Source organism: Manihot esculenta, chromosome 7 (genome assembly GCF_001659605.2).
Source record: "Manihot esculenta cultivar AM560-2 chromosome 7, M.esculenta_v8, whole genome shotgun sequence".
In the NCBI taxonomy this organism is placed as follows: domain Eukaryota; kingdom Viridiplantae; phylum Streptophyta; class Magnoliopsida; order Malpighiales; family Euphorbiaceae; genus Manihot; species Manihot esculenta.
Window position 1 is genome coordinate 8,951,197 of NC_035167.2, and position 21,471 is coordinate 8,972,667.

At 35.5% G+C, this 21,471-nt stretch overlaps 1 protein-coding gene across 4 annotated transcripts; it reads left to right on the forward strand.

Annotated features, from left to right (window-relative positions):
• The first annotated feature begins 6,485 nt into the window (after positions 1-6,485).
• Positions 6,486-21,206, forward strand: LOC110618952 (receptor-like protein EIX2). 4 transcript variants are annotated; one of them, XR_006351183.1, is made up of 4 exons: positions 6,486-8,674; positions 12,426-15,455; positions 20,672-20,791; positions 20,882-21,206. XR_006351183.1 is itself a non-coding variant. In XM_021762218.2 (2 exons), the coding sequence occupies exons 1-2, from the start codon at positions 6,493-6,495 to the stop codon at positions 12,464-12,466; spliced, it is 2,223 nt and encodes a 740-aa protein (XP_021617910.2). In that variant the 5' UTR covers positions 6,486-6,492; the 3' UTR covers positions 12,467-15,658. The 4 variants fall into 4 exon arrangements, 1 of the variants encoding a protein (XP_021617910.2); XR_006351184.1 differs by having other exon boundaries at positions 20,672-20,787; XR_006351182.1 differs by lacking the exons at positions 20,672-20,791; positions 20,882-21,206 and having other exon boundaries at positions 12,426-14,429; positions 14,585-15,658.
• The last annotated feature ends 265 nt before the right edge of the window (positions 21,207-21,471 follow it).

Here is a 21,471-nt window from a genome sequence, read left to right on the forward strand (position 1 = left end):
AGTTTTAAGGTATGTGAAAGGAACACTAGATTATGAAATCAAGTTCAGGGCTAGTCAAGATTGTATTCTGTTGGGCTATTCTGATAGTGATCATGGTGGTTCTGATGATATGAAGAGTACTTCAAGTTATTATTTTAATATGAGGTCAAGGATGTTCTCTTGGTGTTGTAAAAAACAAAAGGTGGTTGCTCAATCATCTGCAGAAGTTGAATTTATTGCAGCTATAACTGCTGCAAATCAAGCCTTATGGCTTAGAAAGGTGTTGTTTGATCTGAACTTGAAATAAAAAGGGGGCACAAATGTGTTTATAGATAATCAGGCTGCAATAACTATCTCCAAAAATCTTATTTTTCATGGAAAAATAAAACACTTTAACAATCAAATTGTTTTTCCTCAGAGATATGCAGAAAGAGAATTTTGTCAGTTTGAAATATTACAAAACAGATCTTAATGTTGCAGACATGTCATTAAACCTTTGCCAAGAAACAAATTTGAGTTTTAAAGAGAAAAACTTGGAGTCTGTAGCATCAAAGCCAAGGAGGAGCGTTAAGAAGTTGACTTAGTTACTGCTGCAATTTCATTCTTGTTCACTAAGTTGCTGAAATTTCGTTTATTTTTCTATTGTTTCTTAACTTTGACTTGTTCAATGATATGTCATCCATGTAGTTACTTGTTAAATATGGAGATATGTTTCATATAGTTACTTATTTTTAGCTTAGTTGTTAAATATGGAAATATGTTCCATGTAGTTGCTTATTTTTAACTATTTTAATTTCTATTTCTGCTGTATTTAAATTAATATTGCAGTTAAAAAAATTCAGATTTTACACAAAGTTCTATTTTCTTGCTTTATTCAAATTTTCTTCCAACAGACTCTTTTTACAATTTTTAGACCTATCAAAAAACCAATTGAATGGTTCCTTTCTTGCTGCCTTTGGCAATCTTGAAGCCATGATATATTTGCAAAATATTCGCTCTGCAGAAAGTTTGATGCCGGTCTTACAACCCTTTCAATCATTACAACACTTAATACACACCTTACTAAGAAAACATATTTGTTATCAAAGATGGCCATGAATTGCAATACACCAAAACTAGAGAAAATTACTATTTAATGGTATGAAAAAACTCACTAATTGGTCATTCGATTTTAAAAAATAAATTAAAATATCCCTGAAATTTTAAAAAGTTTACTACTTAGTCTCTTTATTAATTTTGATTGTTAAGTATTATAAAAATTCTAAAACAATTTTGATATGAAAAGACTAATTAGTAGATTTTTTAAAGAATTAAGGAACCGACTAATAAATTTTTTAAAATCATAAAAATTAAATAATAAAATATTTATCTGCTAAAATTAACCGAATAACTAATTAGAATATTTTTAAAACATTATGGATATTTTAATATATTTTAAAAAAAAAAACTAATTAATAAATTTTTCCGAGATTGAATGATAATTTTCGCCCAAAACTATTTCCCTCTTAGTTGGCATTTATCTTTCTAAAAATAATTTATTTAGAGAGTTTCCTGAAAAAATAACCAATTGGTTTGAAAGTTTTGAACTTATCAAGGAACCATATTACTGGCCCAATTCTTGAAAATATTTCAAAAATGCATCAGTTGTTATCTATTGATCTGCCAGACAATAATTCCTCATGGGATGTCTTCTTGAACATTTTTTTAAACCTTGAATCTGTAAAACAATAATTTGATAGAATCTTTATTCCTCCATTTGAAATAAAAAATTTTAAAAATATTCAATTTAATTAATTTTTTTTATAATTTCTTCTTTATAATAAAAAATTTTAAAATTTTTTAATTTAAAAATTTTAAAATTTTTTAATTTAAAAATTTTCATTATATATAAAAATAAAATCATAAATAATTTTATAAAAATTTATTTAAATTTTTTTCTTACAAAATTATTCATTTAAAATGAGAGGCATAAATATATAATAATAATAATAATAATAATAATAATAATAATAATAATAATAATAATAAATCATATAATTTCATATATTTTCAAATTTGTATTAACAAATAATAAAATAATATTTTTAATTTAATCTTAACAGTATTTAACTCATAAAACTTATATACATTATTTTATTGAGCATCAACAAGATAATTCATTAAAACTTTTATTCAATATTTATTCTCAATAATATTAAAATTATTTGCATAAATTTTAAGAGCTAAAAAAAATAATAAATACTATTAAAATCAATTCAATTTAATTACAAATACTAAATTTTTTATTTTTAATTTATTTAATTTAATTTAATTTTAAATTGAACCAACTAAATAATCCCTCACTTCTATAATCAGTAAGTTTGTCATCTTTCCATTATCTCTCCAAATTCTTTGATAGGAATCTTGAGATTATGCAAATCAATGGCCAGTTGTCAAAGACGACAACCTTTGAAATCAATAATGAGTCTATGTCTATGCAGTTGTTAGTTATGTTTATAAATGCTGAAATTGCAGTCAAGAGCATCAAAATACCAATTCAAATGAAATTTTAAATAAGTCAAAATAAAATTATAAGAAAATTCAAAGCTTTGATTAAATATTTATTTGCATGATTTTATCTAAAATTCACCTAATTTAATTTAACTTTCCAAATAATGAATGAAATTAAATTTTGTTATGACCAATTATTGAAAACAGAAAAAAGAAAATGTGAAATAGTATACTAATTTTTAATTTCTTTTCACTGGTGATAATTTTCCTTTTTTTTTGTGATTTTTACGTCAATAATGATCATATTTATTGTGAAACTCAGCTGCTTGGATCCCATCCGCAAATATGGAAATTAAAATGGTATATAATAATTAGTATGAAATTATTAAATAATTTAAATTATTTATTTTAAATTAAATAAAAATAAATTTAAAAGTTATTTAGATTAATTTGATCAGACTATTTTAATTGATATCAAAACTATCTGAGTCAAAAAATTATGTAGAACTAGTGAATTTGTGAGAAAAGAGTTACTCATGTGAGACGAGATGGAGTTGCCCAAATTACTAGCGAACTACAATATTAGAATCAGAAAAATTATGTAAAACCAGTGAATCTACGAAAAAATGCTACTTGTGTGAGATGAGGTGGAGTCCTTTGAGTTACTATTCGATAATTCAATCCTAACTTAATAATTGTATTCAATTAAATTGTGACGAGAACGTCATAAATTTAGTATAAAACTATTAAATAATTTGAATTAATTATTTTGGATAAAATGAGAAGTGGATTCAAAAATTTAGTTCAGACTATTTAATTTATTTTTTTTATATTCATTCTTTTAATTTATTATATTTTTTAAAAGAAAATAATTAAATTAAATGTTTCAAGGGAAAATAATTAAAAAAATAACCATGAAGTTAGAGATTAATTTTTGTCAACTTTTTTTTTCCATGGAATAATTAAGTCACTGTCACCATTTTGACCCAGTAGTATAAGTGCTTTGATACTCAAAACGAGATAAAACATGACAGGAAGAAAAGAAGACAAAGGGAAAGAAGAAAATTTTGAAATGTTGACCTTTTCTCACATGAGAATACTTGGTGGATAACTAAAAAGATTTTTTTTAACCGATTTCGATAACCGCACAGTCAATTGACCTAGTACCACGAGCTGAAGGTCATCTGTTGCTTGGTGGAGCAGGCAAAATGGCTGGTAAGAGCGAGGAAGCTCGGATCAGAGACATCAAATGTCCCACCAAACATCTTCTCGCACAGTATCTTGGCCACAGAGGCCACCGTGGACCCAGGAATCACTTCAGCAGTGTTGAGGAGCTCGCTGTCGGGGACTGAAGACAACTACCCTACAACTTGCTTTCCCTTATCGGCAGGAGGGGGAAGAATAGCCTCTGGAGGCCTAGCCACGCATGCCTTCTTGGAGGCCTAGCCCTCTGGAGGGACCTCGGAAGATTGGGCTCGCTTGCCAGTGGCACCACCGATTACAATAGCGCCAGCGCCAGCGGCCTGCTTAGATCGTGTTGCAGAAGGAGCAACCTCGGTCCCCCCTTTAGAACCACTTTCTGTGGACTCATCAATGGTGATAGGCTCCCGAAAAGCTGGAGTAGAGGTCGGCTTAAGCCTCAAGAGCCGCAGGACACTTAGAAGAGCCTGGAGTCCTGCCTTGAGTAGAGGCCTTAGAGGTTTCCGAATGAGAGCCCTTGGACGCAGGCACCAGCGCCCAGGAAGAAGCAGGGGCAGGGGCAGCAGTCCGACCAGCCACGGGAGGGGGGAGATAACATGAAAAACCTTCCAGGTCACATCCACCACTGATCGGCCAGCCTAGAAGGCCTCCAGGGTGGCCTTCATGTTCTCCCGGGACATTGTGAAATTCTTGGGAGGCTTAATCTTCTCCATCGGCACTGAAGAGGTTGAAAAAGCAAAAATAACTCGAGTCAGAGATAAACAAAAGGAAAAAGAAAAAGGCAGAAGAAAAAGCAGAGCATTAATAAACAAATACTAGCTTCCTAGCAGTCCCGAAGAATGGACACAAACATGCACTTATCGACATTATACTTCCGCAAGACAGAGGTCAGTCGAAGAAGGCAGATGTGGTCCACCACGGGTGGCCGAGGAAGGTCGTTACAACTTGGAAGGACATCCATCCAGGAGAGATCCACATCCCAGGTTATCCCAAAGCCTTCCTTTAGCTCTACCACCACGAAACCTTCAACCCAGCCCTTAATAGAGTCCTTGTACCCCGAGAAGATAGACAACCCTCCTCGAGGAGCAAAATAATAAAATCTCTGGCTAGCCTGGACCAGACAGAAAAAAGTAGAAAATAAAATAGCAGAAAGGGTAAAATCCCAGCATAAGCTAATGGATTCAAAAGAACACATGAAAAGAATGGAGTTGGGTAAGAGCATAGGAGGAGTTACTCTGAAATAACGGAAAACCTCAATAAAAAAAGGAGAAAAAAGAAAGGTCAAAGCAAAATCGCATTACTTGACATAGAAGACCAAGCTGCGATCCCGCTGGGGTCAATCAAACCCGCGGCGGAGGAATGGAAAAAACGATCCTCTCATTGCGGAAGGGAGCCTTAATACTGTAAATGGAGGTATCTAGATAATCGCGAGAAAAAAAAAATTGGTAAAGGAGGCAGCGGTGATGGTGGACCTAAAATTTACGACTTTAGGGAGTCTAAGGGCAGCCATTTAGGAAGTAGAAGACGTAACTTGAAGAGTTTTGCAGAAGGTGAGAGAGACAGAGAATAGGAAACATACCGAGAAGAAGAGTCTGGAGAAAGATGGAGGATTTGAATTTGAAAAGAGTAAAGGTAAAGAATGAACCTTTTTGACAGAAGCCTCTAAAGGGCCACGCAGTCATAATGGGGACCTGGGGATTTACTCCCTCATTAAACATGAAATAATTACTGAGGAGGTAAAGGGACACTTGATGACCGGCGGACTTCTGAAACCTGGGCTGAGGTCGGGTCCTAGAGAAAAAAAAAAGCTCAAAGCCCAATAGACCCTACTGCACAGGCCGACCCATCGTCGCGCCAACTAGCCCGTGACTAAAGCAAGCCAGATTAACCCTAAGCCTGGATCCATCAGAGGAAGAACCTAGCCCAGTAACGTAATGGGTGGTAGGAGAGCAGGTCCAACTATCTCGCAGCCCTACAAGCATGCGTGCCGAAGAGGAATCAAATGGCCGTCTGACAGAGATGGATATGCTAGTACGTCCGTAAATACAGATCTGAATGACAGGTACAGGTGATGAGTGACAATTCTGCGTCACTAAAGAATAAGAAAAAAGGGAATAAATGAGGAAGATGTAATCTTTTCAGACTAAGTTTAGACACACTTCATAAACTCTATTTTCTCTGAATTTTAGACATCAAAGGTAATAGTAAGATTTATTATATTTTTTTAAAAGAAAATAATTAAACTCAATGTTTCAAGAAAAAAATAATTAAAAAAATAACCATGAACTTGAGATTATTTTTTGTAATTTTTTTTTCATGAAATAATTAAGTCACAGTCACCATTCTGACTTAGTCGTATGAGTAAAACGAGATAAAACATGAGAGGAAGAAAAGAAGACAAAGAGAAAGAAGAAAATTTTGAAATGTTGACCTTTTCTCACATGAGAATACTTTTTTTTTCTCCTTTAAATTTTTGAAATTTTGTATTATTATTATTATTATATATTTTTTAATTTTTAATAATTAAATTATATATTTTTAATTTTTAATAATTAAAATTGAAAATTAATTTTTTTTTAATCTGAACAATCTTTAAATTAATATCTTTTGTTACTATAATTTTTATACGCTGATTAATCTCAATAATAATAATATTCCATAATAAATTGTTTCTGGTCACTTATTATATACTTTTAAAACGTGAAATTCGGTTCCCATTTTCCCTTTAAAACGGTCTGATTTGGCCGTTAATCTGCAGTTTTATTAGAAAACTTTCTTCTAAATTCTCTGAAACAAAGCAAAGTCTTAACCATCTGATTATCTATGAAGACATTTCCATTTCTTTTGTTAATATTTCTGTTAACAGGAGAATACGTTTGTGGCGGAGTTGCTCAGTTGGCGCAATGCAATGCAGCTGATAGAGAAGCTCTTCTTGACTTCAAAATGGGTCTCAATGATTCTTGGAACGGCCTCTCGTCATGGCAAGGAACCAATTGCTGTCAGTGGTCGGGAATTTCTTGTGATAACACTACTGGTGTTGTCCTCTCTGTTGATATCACACCTTCATCGGGTTACAGATTGAGTGGACAGATCAGACCTTCACTGGCAGAACTCAAGTTCTTGAAACATCTGGACTTAAGTTCGAATGATTTCAATGGGACACTTCCTACTTTCCTTGGAAATATGACATCTCTCTTGTATCTTGATTTATCCAGAAATGATTTCAAAGGTGAGATTCCAAATTCGTTGGGCCAACTCAAAAATCTTACCCATCTCTCTTTGTGTTATAACTCACTTCAAGGTCTTATCCCTGCTTTCACTGGAAATTTACAGCAATTAGCTTTTCTTGAACTCAATTCAAATAAGCTGAATGGTACTCTCCCAGATAGCTTAGGACAGCTCTCTGAGTTGATTCATCTTGATGTTTCTTCAAATGAATTGACAGGTATTATCTCAGAAGCACATTTTTTGCAGCTAAATAAATTGAATTACTTGTCTTTGTCTGCAAACTCACTCAGTTTCAATGTCAGTTCCAATTGGGTCCCTCCATTCCAGATTTCTGGAATGGATATGGATTCATGCCATTTTGGTTCTTCGTTTCCTGCTTGGCTTAAATCTCAAAAAGAGATGCAATATTTAGTTATCTCAAACTGTAGCATTTCTGGCTCTATTCCAAATTGGTTTTGGGGCAAGTCTGAGAATCTGGTATTTTTAAATGTTTCTTTCAATGATTTAGATGGGCAATTGCCAAATTCATTGAATTTAACTCTAGCAAAGATGATTGATTTCAGTCACAACCATTTCCAAGGACTCGTTCCTTTCATTCTTGCACCAAATGCCGTGCTACTAGATCTTTCCAATAATCAATTCTCTGGTCCTATGCCAAGCAATATTAGTCAAATGGTGCCCGCCTTATCCTACCTTTCTCTTTCCAGTAACCAGCTGAACGGTGAAATCCCAGCCTCAATTGGAGAAATGAAAAATCTTGAAAAGTTGGATCTTTCAAGAAATAATTTGACAGGAAGCATTCCTTCAAGCATAGGCAATTGTCCTTTTCTCCAAGTTCTGGACCTTCAAAACAACACCTTCTTCGGTGGGATTCCAACATCTTTGGGTCAGTTGAGTTCGCTTCTAACACTTCGTCTGAGCAAGAACTTGTTTTCAGGAGAAATCCCATCATCTCTTCAGAATATGTCATATTTACAAACTTTGGACCTCTCCAACAACATGTTGACTGGTAGGATACCACCTTGGATTGGAGAAACTGTCTTTGCTCTCATAATACTTAGCTTGAGATCAAATAACTTTTACGGAGAACTTCCTCCAGCACTTTCAAATTTGACTTCTTTGCAAATTTTGGACCTAGCAGAAAACAAATTCAATGGTTCCTTTCCTGCCTCGTATGGAAATATTAAAGCCATGACACATCTGCAAAATGAGGCCCAGCGGGATTTGTTTCTGAGAGATTTTTACAATGAGTACATGTATGCAATAAAAAATGGCCTTGAACTGTTGTACACCAAAAATCTTTACCTTTTAACCATCATGGATCTTTCTGGGAATAATTTATCTGGAGAGCTTTCGTCAGAAATAACAAAACTAGTTGGTTTGAAAGTTTTGAACCTGTCAAGAAACCATATCAATGGCCAGATTCCTGAGAACATTTCAGAATTGAGGGAGTTGTTATCTCTTGATCTCTCAAGCAATATGCTTTCTGGTCCAATTCCTCAAGGCATGTCTTCAATGTCATTTTTGGGAAGCTTAAATCTATCAAACAATAATTTGTCAGACAGAATTCCATATAAAGGTCACATGACAACCTTTGATGCATCTTCGTTTGCTGGAAATTCAGGCCTCTGCGGAGAACCTCTCGTTTTGAAATGTCCAGATGATGATACAAACAACCATGATGATCCAGGTGATGGAAGGAAAGATGAGGCAGACGATGGCAATGAGTTTATTGATAAATGGTTTTATTTGAGCATTGGGTTGGGATTTGCAGCAGGTTTGTTGCTTCCTTTTCTAGTATTTTCAATCAAAAGATCATGGGGTGGAGTATACTTTTCGTTTGTAGATGCTACTGCTTATAGATTGTCAAATAGAAAAATGAGAGCAGCTACAAGAAGAAGAATTTAGGAACATGTTCACGTTTATTTATGTTTTTTCCTTTCTTTGTTAAATTTTTTTATTTACTCGGGTGTACTTATCAACAACCTAAATATTTTAGTGTGAATTTTCTGTTTTTTTGTTAGTCTTGTATGTAGAAGTTTTGGGTTATTATTATTATTTTTTTCTTTTTGAAAGTAAAACTACTTACTATTAAAATTTCATCAAACAAAAAAAAATATCATCTCAAACAGAAAAACGATTATATTTGATAGATTTTCTAACCAAAATATGAGCAGACGGTGAACCTATTTAACAGAAATATAAGTTATAGAGTCTAATAAAGATGTACAATCATTTAAAATAATTTGGTAAAAATATTATTAAAAGGCCTCCTCGGTCCCTCGGGTCCGATCCTACACAGGTGGACTCGAATGAGGTGCCAAACACACTCAAAACAAACTCTATAATACTCCCCAAAAACCCCCCTTAGACATCCTAAAACAATCAAGTAAAACATGCAAAAGAAGGCTGGACAGGGCACCTTCAGCGGCAGGTTCGGCGGCCGAAAGTCCTCTCCAGAGACGAAACTCATGCATCTTCGGCGGCACTTTCGGCGGCCGAAACCCCTCCAGAGCCGAAATTCCAAACTTTCGGGGGCAAGCTTAAGCAAGCTTAGGCAGCCGAAACCACCTCCTTAGCATGTTCGGCGGCCGAACCTTCCTTCGGCGGCCGAAACTGGGTTCTCCAGTAAGGCAGAACCGTGTTCTGCTCCATGCCAAAACCCTCCAAACCTTACCCAATCATGCAAAGCTCAACTCCTCAACATACATATACTCTAGTATATGCACAAAGGGGTCCAAAACTACCTTAAAACCCCAACAAACAACAACATAACAACACATATACATGCTTTCATCAATAAACCACCAAAAACCCTACTTAACCTAATCATGCATCTCTACCCATAAAACCTTCATAAATCATGAAAAGAAGTTCAGGATCTTCACTTACCTCTTGTAAACAAGAAGATGAACGATCCCAACGTGGAGATATGGAGCAACTCACCCTCAAACTCTCCAAACTTCAAAACTTGGGTTTTTAGCTCAAAAGCTTCAAAACAACATTAAAACTCATCAAAACTTTGCAAGATTTGGAGAAAACATGAAGATTACTCATGGGAGACATGGTCTCACCTCTGTTAGTGAAAGGGAAGCAAATCTTATCCATTTCACCGACTGAGGACCCTTTATAGGTGGCTGATCGCCTCTCCTTCGGCGGCCAAACCTGCATGCAAAACCTCACCACTTTCGGCGGCCGAACTTGGGGTTCGGCAGCCGAAAGGAAGCCTCTTTCGGGAGCCAAACTTGGGCTTCGGAGGCAGCAAAACCATGCAATGTTCGGCGGCCGAACTTCATCTTCGGCGGCCGAACCTGGCCAATGCCTCCTTGGTCTTTTCTTTCCAAAACTCAAATCCTTTGCACTTAAAAATCTTTTAGAAAACCTTTCTCTTACCCTTCAAAGAACCTCTGACATCCTCGAATTCTAGATTTCAATGGAGATTCCGCCGGAAAGTCAGAATTCCGATGTCGGCGTCTAGCCGGGTATTACAATAGCCATCTTTGATAACATATATATTTTCTTAATAAAGTGGGTAGTAAGTGTTGTAATGATTGAAAGGGTTATAAGACTGGCATCGAACTTTCTGCGAGTGAATATTTTGCAAATATATCATGGCTTCAAGATTGCCAAAGGCAGCAAAAAAGGAACCATTCAATTGGTTTTCTGATAGGTCCAAAAATTGTAACAAAGTCTATTGGAAGAAATTTTGAATAAAGTAAGAAAAGAGAACTTTGTGTAAAGTCTGAATTTTATTAACTACAATATTAATTTAAATACAGCAGAAATATAAATTAAAATAGCTAAAAATAAGCAACTACATAGAACATATCTCCATATTTAACAACTAAGCTAAAAATAAGTAACTATATGGAACATATCTTCATATTTAACAACTAAACTAAAAACAAGTAACTACATGGATGACATGTCATTAACAAGTCAAAGTTAAGAAACAACAGAAAAATAAATGAAATTTCAGCAACTTAGTAACCAAAAATGAAATTGCAGCAACAACTAAGTCAATTTTTTTAACCCTCCTCCTTAGCTTTGATGCTACAAACTCTAAGTTTTTCTCTTAGAAACTCAAATTTGTTTCTCGGCAAAGGTTTGGTGAATATGTCTGCAACATGAAGATCTATTTTGCAATATTTCAGATTGACAGAATCCTCTTTATGCACATCTCTGAGGAAAAACAATTTGATGTTAAAGTGTTTTATTTTTTCATGAAAAACAAGATTGTTAGAGATAGCTATTGCAGCCTGATTATCCACAAACACATTTATGTCATCTTTTTGCTTCAAGTTCAGATCAAACAACACCTTTCTAAGCCATAAGGCTTGATTTGCAGCAGTTGTAGCTGCAATAAATTCAGTTTCTGTAGATGATTGAGCAACCACCTTTTGTTTTTTACAATACTAAGAAAACATCCCTGACCCCAAATTAAAACAATAACTTGAAGTACTCTTCATATCATCAAAACCACCATGATCACTATCAGAATAGCCCAGCAGAACACAATCTTGACTAGTACTGAATTGATCTCATAATCTAGTGTTCCTCTCATATACCTTAAAACTCTTTTAGCAATAATAAAATGAGTTTTAGTGGCACAATTTGTGAATCTAAATAGCATACTTACAGAGTGTAAGATATCAGGTCTTGCAACTGTTAAATATATCAAACAACCAACTAGACTTCTATAGAGAGTTTCGCCAAACTTCTCAACTACATCTTTCTTGACCAACTTTTCATTTTTACCCATAGGAGTTGTAGCAAACTTGCAATCATCTATTCTGAATTTCTTCAGAATTTCTTTGGCATATTTGGTTTGGCAAATAAACACCTCTTATTGCTTTTGTTGAACTTCCATTCCAAAAAAAAAGTCATTTTTCCTAAGGCAGTCATCTCAAATATCTACTGCATGTCTTTCTTGAACTTATTCACAAGTTTCAGGTTGCTTCTTGTGACAAGTAAATCATTCACATATAGTGAAACAACAACAAAATTGATCTCATCACCTTTAATGTAGAGGGTAGCCTCATTAAGACTTTTTTGAATCTCAACTGCATCAAGTGCTCATCAATTCTGCTATACCAGGCCCTTAGAGCCTGCTTCAGACTATATAAAGCATTTTTTTAGCAAGTACACATCTTCCTTTTGCTCTTTCACAATGAACCCCTCATGTTGTTTTGTTGGAGACTGATGCCAAAATCATATATCATGTCACTGCATATTTTCGTGTTGCTGTTTGTTATTTGCTGAACTATTCTTCTACACGTTAGGTAGTATCAAAAAACTGCTAGGATGTCCTATTTTCATGCAAGATGTAGATCTAATTTTCTGTTGTTTTTTTCCACATTGTAGTACATGTACTACACATTTTATCTCCTGTCAACCTTATTTAAAAAGGCATTTTACATTCAATAATAGTGCAGTGGAGTAAAAACTCTAAAAGAAAGGTGCAGTATTATCTCTTTTGTCGCATTCTATACTCATAATTGATCTGATCCCAATAATTTTGGTATTAGAGCCAGGTTCTTTCACCTCTTCTGGACGTTTGAGTGAGTGAGGCTGAGTGAATATGGCAGCAAATTCATTATCAACAGTGCAGCCATCAATTCCAATATTTAGAGGTGAAAATTACTACTTCTGGAGCATCAAAATGCGGACTCTTTTCAAGTTTCAAGATTTATGGGAGCTGGTTGAATATGGTTGTGCTGAGATAGATGAACTAACAAGATTGAAAGAAAATAAGAAAAGGGACTCGAAGGCACTATTCTTTATTCAACAAGCTGTCAGTGAAGATATTTTTCCAAGGATTATGATAACAACTACAACAAAAGAGGCTTGGGAGACGAGTTTCAAGGTGAAGCCAAAGTAATCGTAGTAAAGTTGCAGACCCTTCGGCGTGACTTTGAGACTATAATGATGAAGAATGGAGAATCAGTGCAAGAATATCTCTCCAGAGTTTCAATGATCGTGAGCCAGATGCGAGCACTTAGGGAAAAGTGCAGCGACCAAATGGTTGTTGCAAAGATACTGAGAAGTTTAACAACAAGGTTTGATCACATTGTTGCTGCAATTGAAGAATAAAAAGATTTAACAGTTTTTTCTTTTTCTGAATTAATAGGTTTCTTACAAGCACATGAGGTGAGGCTTAACAGGTCAAATGAGCAAACTGAAGAGAAAGCCTTTCACATAAAGGAGGAAGCTTCGACACAAAAGGAAGTTTTCAATAACTTTGATGAATCTAAATCGTTCACTGGAAGGGGTCGTGGAAGAGGAAGAGGACGCTTCCAGTCAGTTCAATGCCACTACTACAAACGTTATGGCCACATTAAAGCAAACTGTTGGAAGAGGTTAAAACAAGCAAACTTAACTAAGAACCCAAAGATGATAAACAAGAAGAGAAGTTCAAATTGTTCATGACCAAGCAAGAAGGTGTGCAGGTTACAAAAGACGTTTGGTTCCTTGACAGTGGGTGTTCAAATCATATGACAGGTATTCAATCTTTGTTTAAGGATTTGGATGAAACATATAAGGTTAAGGTAAGGCTGGGTGATGACAAACAAATACAAGTTGAGGGAAAAGGAACGGTAGCAATTGGCAATAGTGATGATAAAGTGAAGCTTATTTATAATGTTTTTTTTTTGTGCCTAGCCTTTCACAGAATTTGTTAAGTATGGGTCAGTTGATGGGTAATGGATTTTCTGTATTGTTTGAAAATGATTCTTGTGTGATTAAAGACAGGAAGAAAAATCATATGATTATGAAAGTGATTATGACCCAAAATAAGCTCTTCCCTCTTGAGCTTTCAAATTTTGAGATTCATGCATTGATGGTAAAGGAGAAGGAAGAATCCAGGCTTTGGCACATGAGGTTTGGCCACCTCAGTGAAAAAGGACTGAAATTGTTGAAGCACAAGGAGACGGAGTGAGGCTTGCCCCATATTAAGATACTAGAGTTGTGTGAAGCATGCATCTACGAGAAGCAAAGTAAGAAACCTTTTCTTGTAGGACATTCTTGGAGAGAACCTAATAATCTTAATCTTATCCATGCTGATTTATGTGGCCCTATGAAAACTAAGTCTCTTAGTAGAAGTCGTTTTTTTATGTTTCTAATAGATGACTTTAGCAGAATGAGTTGGGTTCTTTAAGGCAATCTAAGTCAGAAGCATTTGAAGCCTTCAGAAAATTCAAAGTTAATGTTGAGAAACAAAGCGGAAAGTACATCAAGGCATTAAGGACTGATAGAGGTAGAGAATTTACATCCGGTGCCTTCAATCTTTTCTGTGAAGAACATGGCATACTAGAGTACTAACAGCTCCATACATGCTAGAGCAAAACGGAGTAGCCGAGAGGAAGAATCGTACGGTTGTTGAGATGGCAAGAAGCATGCTACAAGGAAAAGAGCTTCCTAACCAATTTTGGGGAGAAGCTGTAGCCACTGCTGTATATGTGTTGAATCTTTCACCAACAAGAGCCATACCTTATCAAACTCCATATGAAGTCTGGAGTGGAAGGAGGCCTTGGGTAAGCCATTTAAGGGTCTTTAGATGTATTGCATATGCTTTGATTGATTCCCATAATTGAAGTAAGCTTGATGAGAAAACTATTAAGTACATTTTTTTTTTGCTATTGTGCTAAATCTAAAGCATACAGATTGTATAATCCTGTTGGTGGCAAAGTTATTATTTGCAGGAATGTTGTATTCAATAAGGAGGGAAGATGGACTTGGCATGAGAATGAAAGGGGTAGCATTCAATTTGAAGCTCCAATAGAGGAAGCACCTATGTCTGGAGATCCGCAACAAAAAGATCAGCAACAAGCTTTCCAAAGTTTGCCATCTCAAGCATTACCTATGTCTCCATCTAGCAGTGAATCTTCACATACTAGCAGTAGTTCTTCCTCGCCATTACAAAGCTCATATGATGAGGTACCCTCACGAGGATTCAAAACATTAAGGAAGCTTTATGAAACTACACAAGTATTATATGTCTCAGATCCAACAAACTTCGAAGAAGCTACAGAGAAGAAGGAGTGGAGTGAAGCTATGAAAGAAGAACTTGTTGCAATACAAAAGAATGAGACATGGGAGTTAGTGGATCTCACTAAACGATAAGAAGGCCATTAGAGCCAAATAGATTTTTAGAACTAAGTACCATGCTGATGGGAGCATACAACAGTACAAAGCACGCCTTGTTGCAAAGGGATACTCACAACAACAAGGTATAGATTATGAAGGCACCTTTTCACCGGTGGCTCGGTTTGAAACAGTAAGAACTCTCTTAGCATTGGCAGCTCAATTAAAATGGTATATTTATCAATTTGATGTAAAATATGCTTTCTTGAATGATGATTTAGAAGAAGAGGTATATGTCTTAAAACCTGAAGGTTTTGCTGTAGTTGGAAAAAAAAATCAAGTGTACAGGTTAAAGAAAACACTTTATGGTTTAAAGCAAGCACCTCGCATATGGTATGGAAAGATTGATTCCTATTTTCTGCAAAATGGTTTTGAAAGGAGCAAGAATGAACCCACATTGTATGCAAAAAGGCAAGGTAAAGACTCCTTTTTTGTTTGTCTTTACGTTGATGATATGATTTACATGGGATCATCATTTTCACTGGTTGATGATTTTTGAAAAAGTATGAAGAAAAATTTTGAAATGTCAGATTTGGGGTTGTTGCATTTTTTTCTTGGCATTAAAGTAAAGCAAGATGAAAAATTTTTCATTTCTCAGAGGAAGTATGCGATTGATTTGCTTAAGAAGTTTTGTATGTCTAATTGCAAAACTATAGCTACACCAATTAATTTGAATGATAAATTGCATATTGATGACGGAACTGAACCAACCGATGAAAGGTTGTTTAGAAGCTTAGTTAGTGGATTGATATATCTAACACATACAAGACCTGATATCGCGTTCTTAGTTAGATGGTCTCAAGGTTCATGCATTTTCCTTCCAAACATCATTTTGGGACTTTAAAGAGGATTTTGCATTATGTAGTTGAGACAATTAATCTTGGCATATGGTATAGTTGTGACTTAAATTTAAAATTTCTTGGATTTACTGACAGTGATTGGGCAGGATGCATAGAGGATAGAAAGAGTACTTCTGGGTATGTTTTCAGTCTTGGCTCAGGAGTTGTGTCTTGAAACTCTATAAAACAAGCCACCACAACTCTATCATCTTCAGAGGCATAATATATGGCTGCTACTTCATCAGCATGCCAAGCAATTTGGTTAAGAAGGATTATGGAAGATCTCGGTCAAAAGCAAGATGGAGCAATTGATATTTTTTGTGATAACCAAGCCACCAAAAGCCCTCAATATAGCATAACATGCCCTGACCAACTGTGCCAAAGGCCATACCTGGTCTCTCAACTCATCTTATATCAGAACATAGCATATCGAGGACTAAGGGACCAGTCAACATCCATCATACCAACAGAAATGCACCTGCATCAAACATGGCATTACACATCAGCAAGCAAGACATGACTTCGCATCCTATCCTAATGGACATGAGTTTTCTCTCGATCTTTCTTATTGTGCTTGCCCTCCTAAAGACAAAACCCTCTTTTCGATGTGAAATACCTCTAATCCCTGAGCATCTTTGCTCATTACACCGTACTCAAGAGACCCTATGCTCTGATACTATCTGTAACAGCCCGAAAACCGATACCCCTCTGTAACGGCTCCAAACTGCTCGGCGCTAGGATCCAGATCGGCTTAAGGCCGCCGGGACCCGTAGCAAGCCTAAACTGAACTCTGTGTACCTGATCAATCCCAAACATGATCCAACTAGAACACTAGCTTTTAAAACCTTTTCTGTAAAACCACCAGGCTTAACCTTAAAACCACAGCCGTCAAGGCCAACACCAGTGATCTACTCCTAAACTGAACACATAGAACCCACTCTCTTAGGGTCAGCATATTACAGGCTAGCCTTACTTTCCGTTATGGGTCAAGGGGTTTTGATACCCTTTCTTCCCTCTCAGATGGGTCAAGGGGTTTTATACCCTTTCTTCCCTCTCAACTGGGTCAAGGGGTTTTATACCCTTAAACGCCCACACACAACAACACATAACCATATATAGCAAACAAAGGCATAAAGGAGGCATAAACCCCTTCATGCACAACTCATGCAAACCATGCAAACCTACCCTTTATTCCTCCATAAAACTTGCTTAAAACACCATAAAATATAAGGATCAACACTTACCTCTTCAAGAACTAGAGTTGGTGTGATCCTAACTTCAAAACATGGAGAAACCAAGCTTCAAGAGCTTCAAACTCCAAAACCTTGCTCAAAGCTCACAACTCTTCAAAACAAGGATAAAACTCATTAAAAACCATGCAAGAACTTGTAAAAACCATGAAATCATCTCAAGGAGGACATGAGCTCACCTTGGGTGGGAAGAGGAAGAAAACTTCCCTCTTGAACCGACCTAAGGGGCTTTTATAGGTGGCTTGGTCAACCATCTTCGGCAGCCAAACTTGCACCCGCAACTCAGCCAACTTCGGCGGCTGAACCGAGCTTTCGGGGGCACAAACTCTACCACCTTCGGCGGCCGAACCTCTGTTTTTCCCTCCTTGACCTTTTTTCTCTTCAAACTTCCTTTCCAAACCATAAAACACTTAAAACCATGTTAGAAAACCTTTAGAACACCTTGTAGAAAACGTCAGTTTACCCTTGCAATACCCCGCAAAACGGATCCGACATCTGAGATTCCACCGGACGCTAGGAATTCCAATTCCTGAAGGAGCCGGGTATTACAATTGCAATGAGCAAGAATTCAATATACCACGAAAGAACGAAGCACATTGACATTCGAGCCCATTTTATCCGGGATCAGGTGGCAAATGGAACCATAAAATTGAGGTATTGCAGCACAAATGAGCAAGTGGCTGATATCTTGACAAAGGCACTCCCTAGAGAAAAGCATGAGCATCTGAGATTTTTGCTTGGGGTCTATGATTTTGCATCAAGGGGAAGTGTTAGAGACTGATGCCAAAATCATGTCTCATTTGTCACTGCACATTTTTGTGTTGCTGTTTGTTATTTGCTGAACTATTCTTCTACACGTTAGGTAGTGTCATAAAACTGCTAGGATGTTCCTATTTTCATGCAAGATGTGGTTCTAATTTTCTGTTGTTATTTCCCACGTTGTAGTATGTGTACTACACGTTTTATCTCCTGTCAGCCTTATTTAAAAAGGCATTTTACATTCAATAATAGTGCAGTGGAGTACAAACTCTAAAAGAAAGGTGCATTATTATCTCTTATGTCGTATTCTATTCTCATAATTGATCTGATTCCAACATGTTTAATATAAATCACTTCATCAAGCAAGCTATTGAGAAATGTTGACTTGACATTTAACTGATGCACTTTCCAACCCTTTTATGCAATAAGGGCCAATAATAACCTGATTATTTCAATTATACTAACAAGAGCAAACGTGTCAGAAAAATCAATACCAGGAATTTGAGCATAATTTTTTATAACAAGTATGACTTTGTGCTTGTTGATGGAGCCATCTGTATTGAGTTTTGTCCTGAACACCCACTTCACTCCAATGACTTTCCTGTCTGTAGGCATTTTAACCAACTTCTAGGTTTGATTTTTTTTTATCATGTTCAGCTTCTCTTTTATTGCAATCATTCATTTCGGATCTTTCTCAACTTCCTAAAAATTCATTGGTTTAAGAGTAGCAACATTGCACCTCTCATAAATTTCAGAAAGTGCTCTTGTACCTCTTATAGGAACATCATCAATCAACTCATCATCTATGAGTTGTGGTTTTGGAACAAAATTAGGAAACATAATTGCTTGCTTTCCTTCCCAGTCCCACTTGTCATTTTCCATGAAGTACACATCTCTGCTTATCAAAATTTTCTTGATATTTGGCTGAAAAATTTTGTAAGCCTTTGAGATTGTACTGTAACCAATAAATACACTAAGTTATGCTCTTTTATCAAGCTTATCTCTCTTGATCTATGGAACATGAACAAAGCATAAACATCCAAATATTTTAAGATTTTTCAAGAAAGGTTTAAAACCATACCAAGCTTCAAATGGTGTCTTTTTTTCTACCATCTTTGTTGGAAGCCTGTTGAGTAAGAAAACTGCAGTATTTACAGCCTCTGTCCAAAATTCTTTTGGCAAGCTCTTCTCAAGAAACAAACATCTGGCCATCTCTATTATAGTTCGATTTTTCCTCTCACTGACTCCATTTTGTTGTTGAGTGTATGGAGCAGTGAGTTGGTGCTCAATCCCAACCTCTTCACAAAAAAGATTGAACTAATTTGAGGTATATTCCTTGCCATTATTTGACCTCAAAGCTTGAATGTGATGACTACTTTATTTTTTAACCAAGTTCTTGAATTTCAAGAACACACCAGCAACTTCTGTTTTGAATTTGAAAAAATATATCCAATACATTCTGGAATAATCATCAATAAAAATGAGAAAATACATACTCCCATTTAAAGATAGAGTTCTATGAGTTCCAACTATGTCAGTATGTATAAGCTGCAATTTCTCCATAGCTCTCGAGATTGCTTTCTTAAATGGAAACTTGATTGCTTTCTTAAATGGAAACTTGATTGCTTTCTTTATGAGAGGTTTTGCAATCTGGAATTTCAGTATCAAGTTGAGGTAGACCCTGCACCAATTCTCTTCTCTGCAGATTGACAACTGAAGTGTGATTGAAGTGGCCAACTCTTTTGTGCAAATTTCCATTAATTTTTATTGCAGAAAACATTGATTGTTCTTCCTCCAATGGATCCAATGTAAAACTTTTTCCTTTCATTTACACTCTGAAAACATCTTTGCCTTTTAAATCTTTGATAAGACATTAATTTGATTCAAAGAGAATTTTGAATCCTTTCTTAAGTAACTGTGCAACACTCAAGAGATTTTGATTTATATCAGGTACAAATAATACATTTTGATTAACTTTGTACCTAAGATGCTCTCAATTGCTATTGTTCCTTTTCCTTTGACTGAAATGTACTGTCCATTGCCAATCTTCACTTTAGAGATTACTGAAGTATTCAATTCTTTGAAGAGATCACGATCAAAGGTTATGTGATTTGTACACCCACTATCATTGAGCCACTTCTCACTTGAATGACAAGTTGAAAAATAAGTAGCTATAAAAAGTTGCTCCTCCTCTTCTTGATCAGCAACTTGAGCAATATTCTTTTGTTGCAAGTTCACTTGTGTTATAATCTTTTGTTGAGCGTTGCTTTTACAAATTCTTTGGTGATGTCCCATCTTCTGATATTTCTCACACTTCTAATCTAGCTTTCTCCAGCATTTGGAGGGAGAATGTCCCTTCCTTCCATAGTGTTTGCAAGGAGGGAAATCAGATTTTGTTCTCTTACATAAGTTTTCCTTTTTGTCTTTCTTATTCTTCTTCCGTGCTCCTTTTTTACTAGACTGAACTTTTGCAGCTAATTAATGCACCTTCAACTGACTCTTCAGACCTCATAAGCCTGCTCTTATGCCTACAAAGCATGCATCAATTCTGCCAAACTAATCTCTGACAGATCTTTAGTTTTTTATTTTTCTATGCAAACTCTCATATCTGCTCAAAGATGCATGTCATTCTTTGACTTTATTTACATCAGAATACATTTAGGCCAAACAAAGAAAGAAATGGAAGAAGGAAACACAATGAAATGGAACCCATGAAGGTGTTTTTATGTTGGGTGCATTGGTGTTTTTTTGTACACTACGGTTTGTTTCCATCTTGTGCTTTAGGTGCAAATATGGCCTCCCAAAAGTGTCAAAGATTCAGGATCTCATCTTTATGCAAAGCTGAAAGAGGCTATCATGCAAGTAAAGTTCATGCTTGAATATTATACTGAACAATGCTTGTAGGTAATGTGAAGGTTTTTTTTTAATAATTTTTTTGTTTTGCTCAAGTAATGTATTATGCTAAGGTTTTTAGCAGTTTTGTTCATTTTTCAGATATATGCCAGAGTTCGTTATTGAGATAATGCTTTGAGCAGTTTTTCTCTTCATCATGCAGACTGGAATGGAAAAGAACTTGTCTAGAATTAAATCATGTTTCTTTGGCAGCACCACCTCCTGCATTTGCCTCAGATCCATTGGTTGCCATTTCTTCATCATCTTCAGGGATAATAGATGAAATATAATAAATATATCTGAAGATTACTTATCTACAATTGGAATCAAGTCTCTTAAAATTTCAATACAAGATAGCCTGAACTCAGCAGAAAATTATTTGAAAAACTCAAGTCCTCTTAGTGTAAGCATTTTCTTTTATTCTTTGGAGTTTTTTCTTAATCATGCAAAAATCAATAAAAAAAAATCAACATCTTGAAAAATATTTTGAGGACTAGAGTGAACAAGGTTGTTCGATGATCATAATGTTGTACAAACATGTTCAGCTATTATTGTGGTAAAGAAGAACTTGTTTGATATTATTAATGTCGAATAAGTTTGTCTCGTGCCATATCACTTGATGGACATTTTAGGACTATTTTGGTGTTGATTGACCCATCAACCCTTCAAAACTATTTTGTATTGTTTGATTT

Coding starts and splice junctions, on each gene's coding strand:
- LOC110618952 (XM_021762218.2), top strand. CDS start 6,493: ATGAAGACATTTCCATTTCTTTTGTTAATATTTCTGTTAACAGGAGAA. Junction 8,675..12,425: donor TGGGTTGGGATTTGCAGCAG/GTTTGTTGCTTC, acceptor TTTTGGTATTAG/AGCCAGGTTCTTTCACCTCT.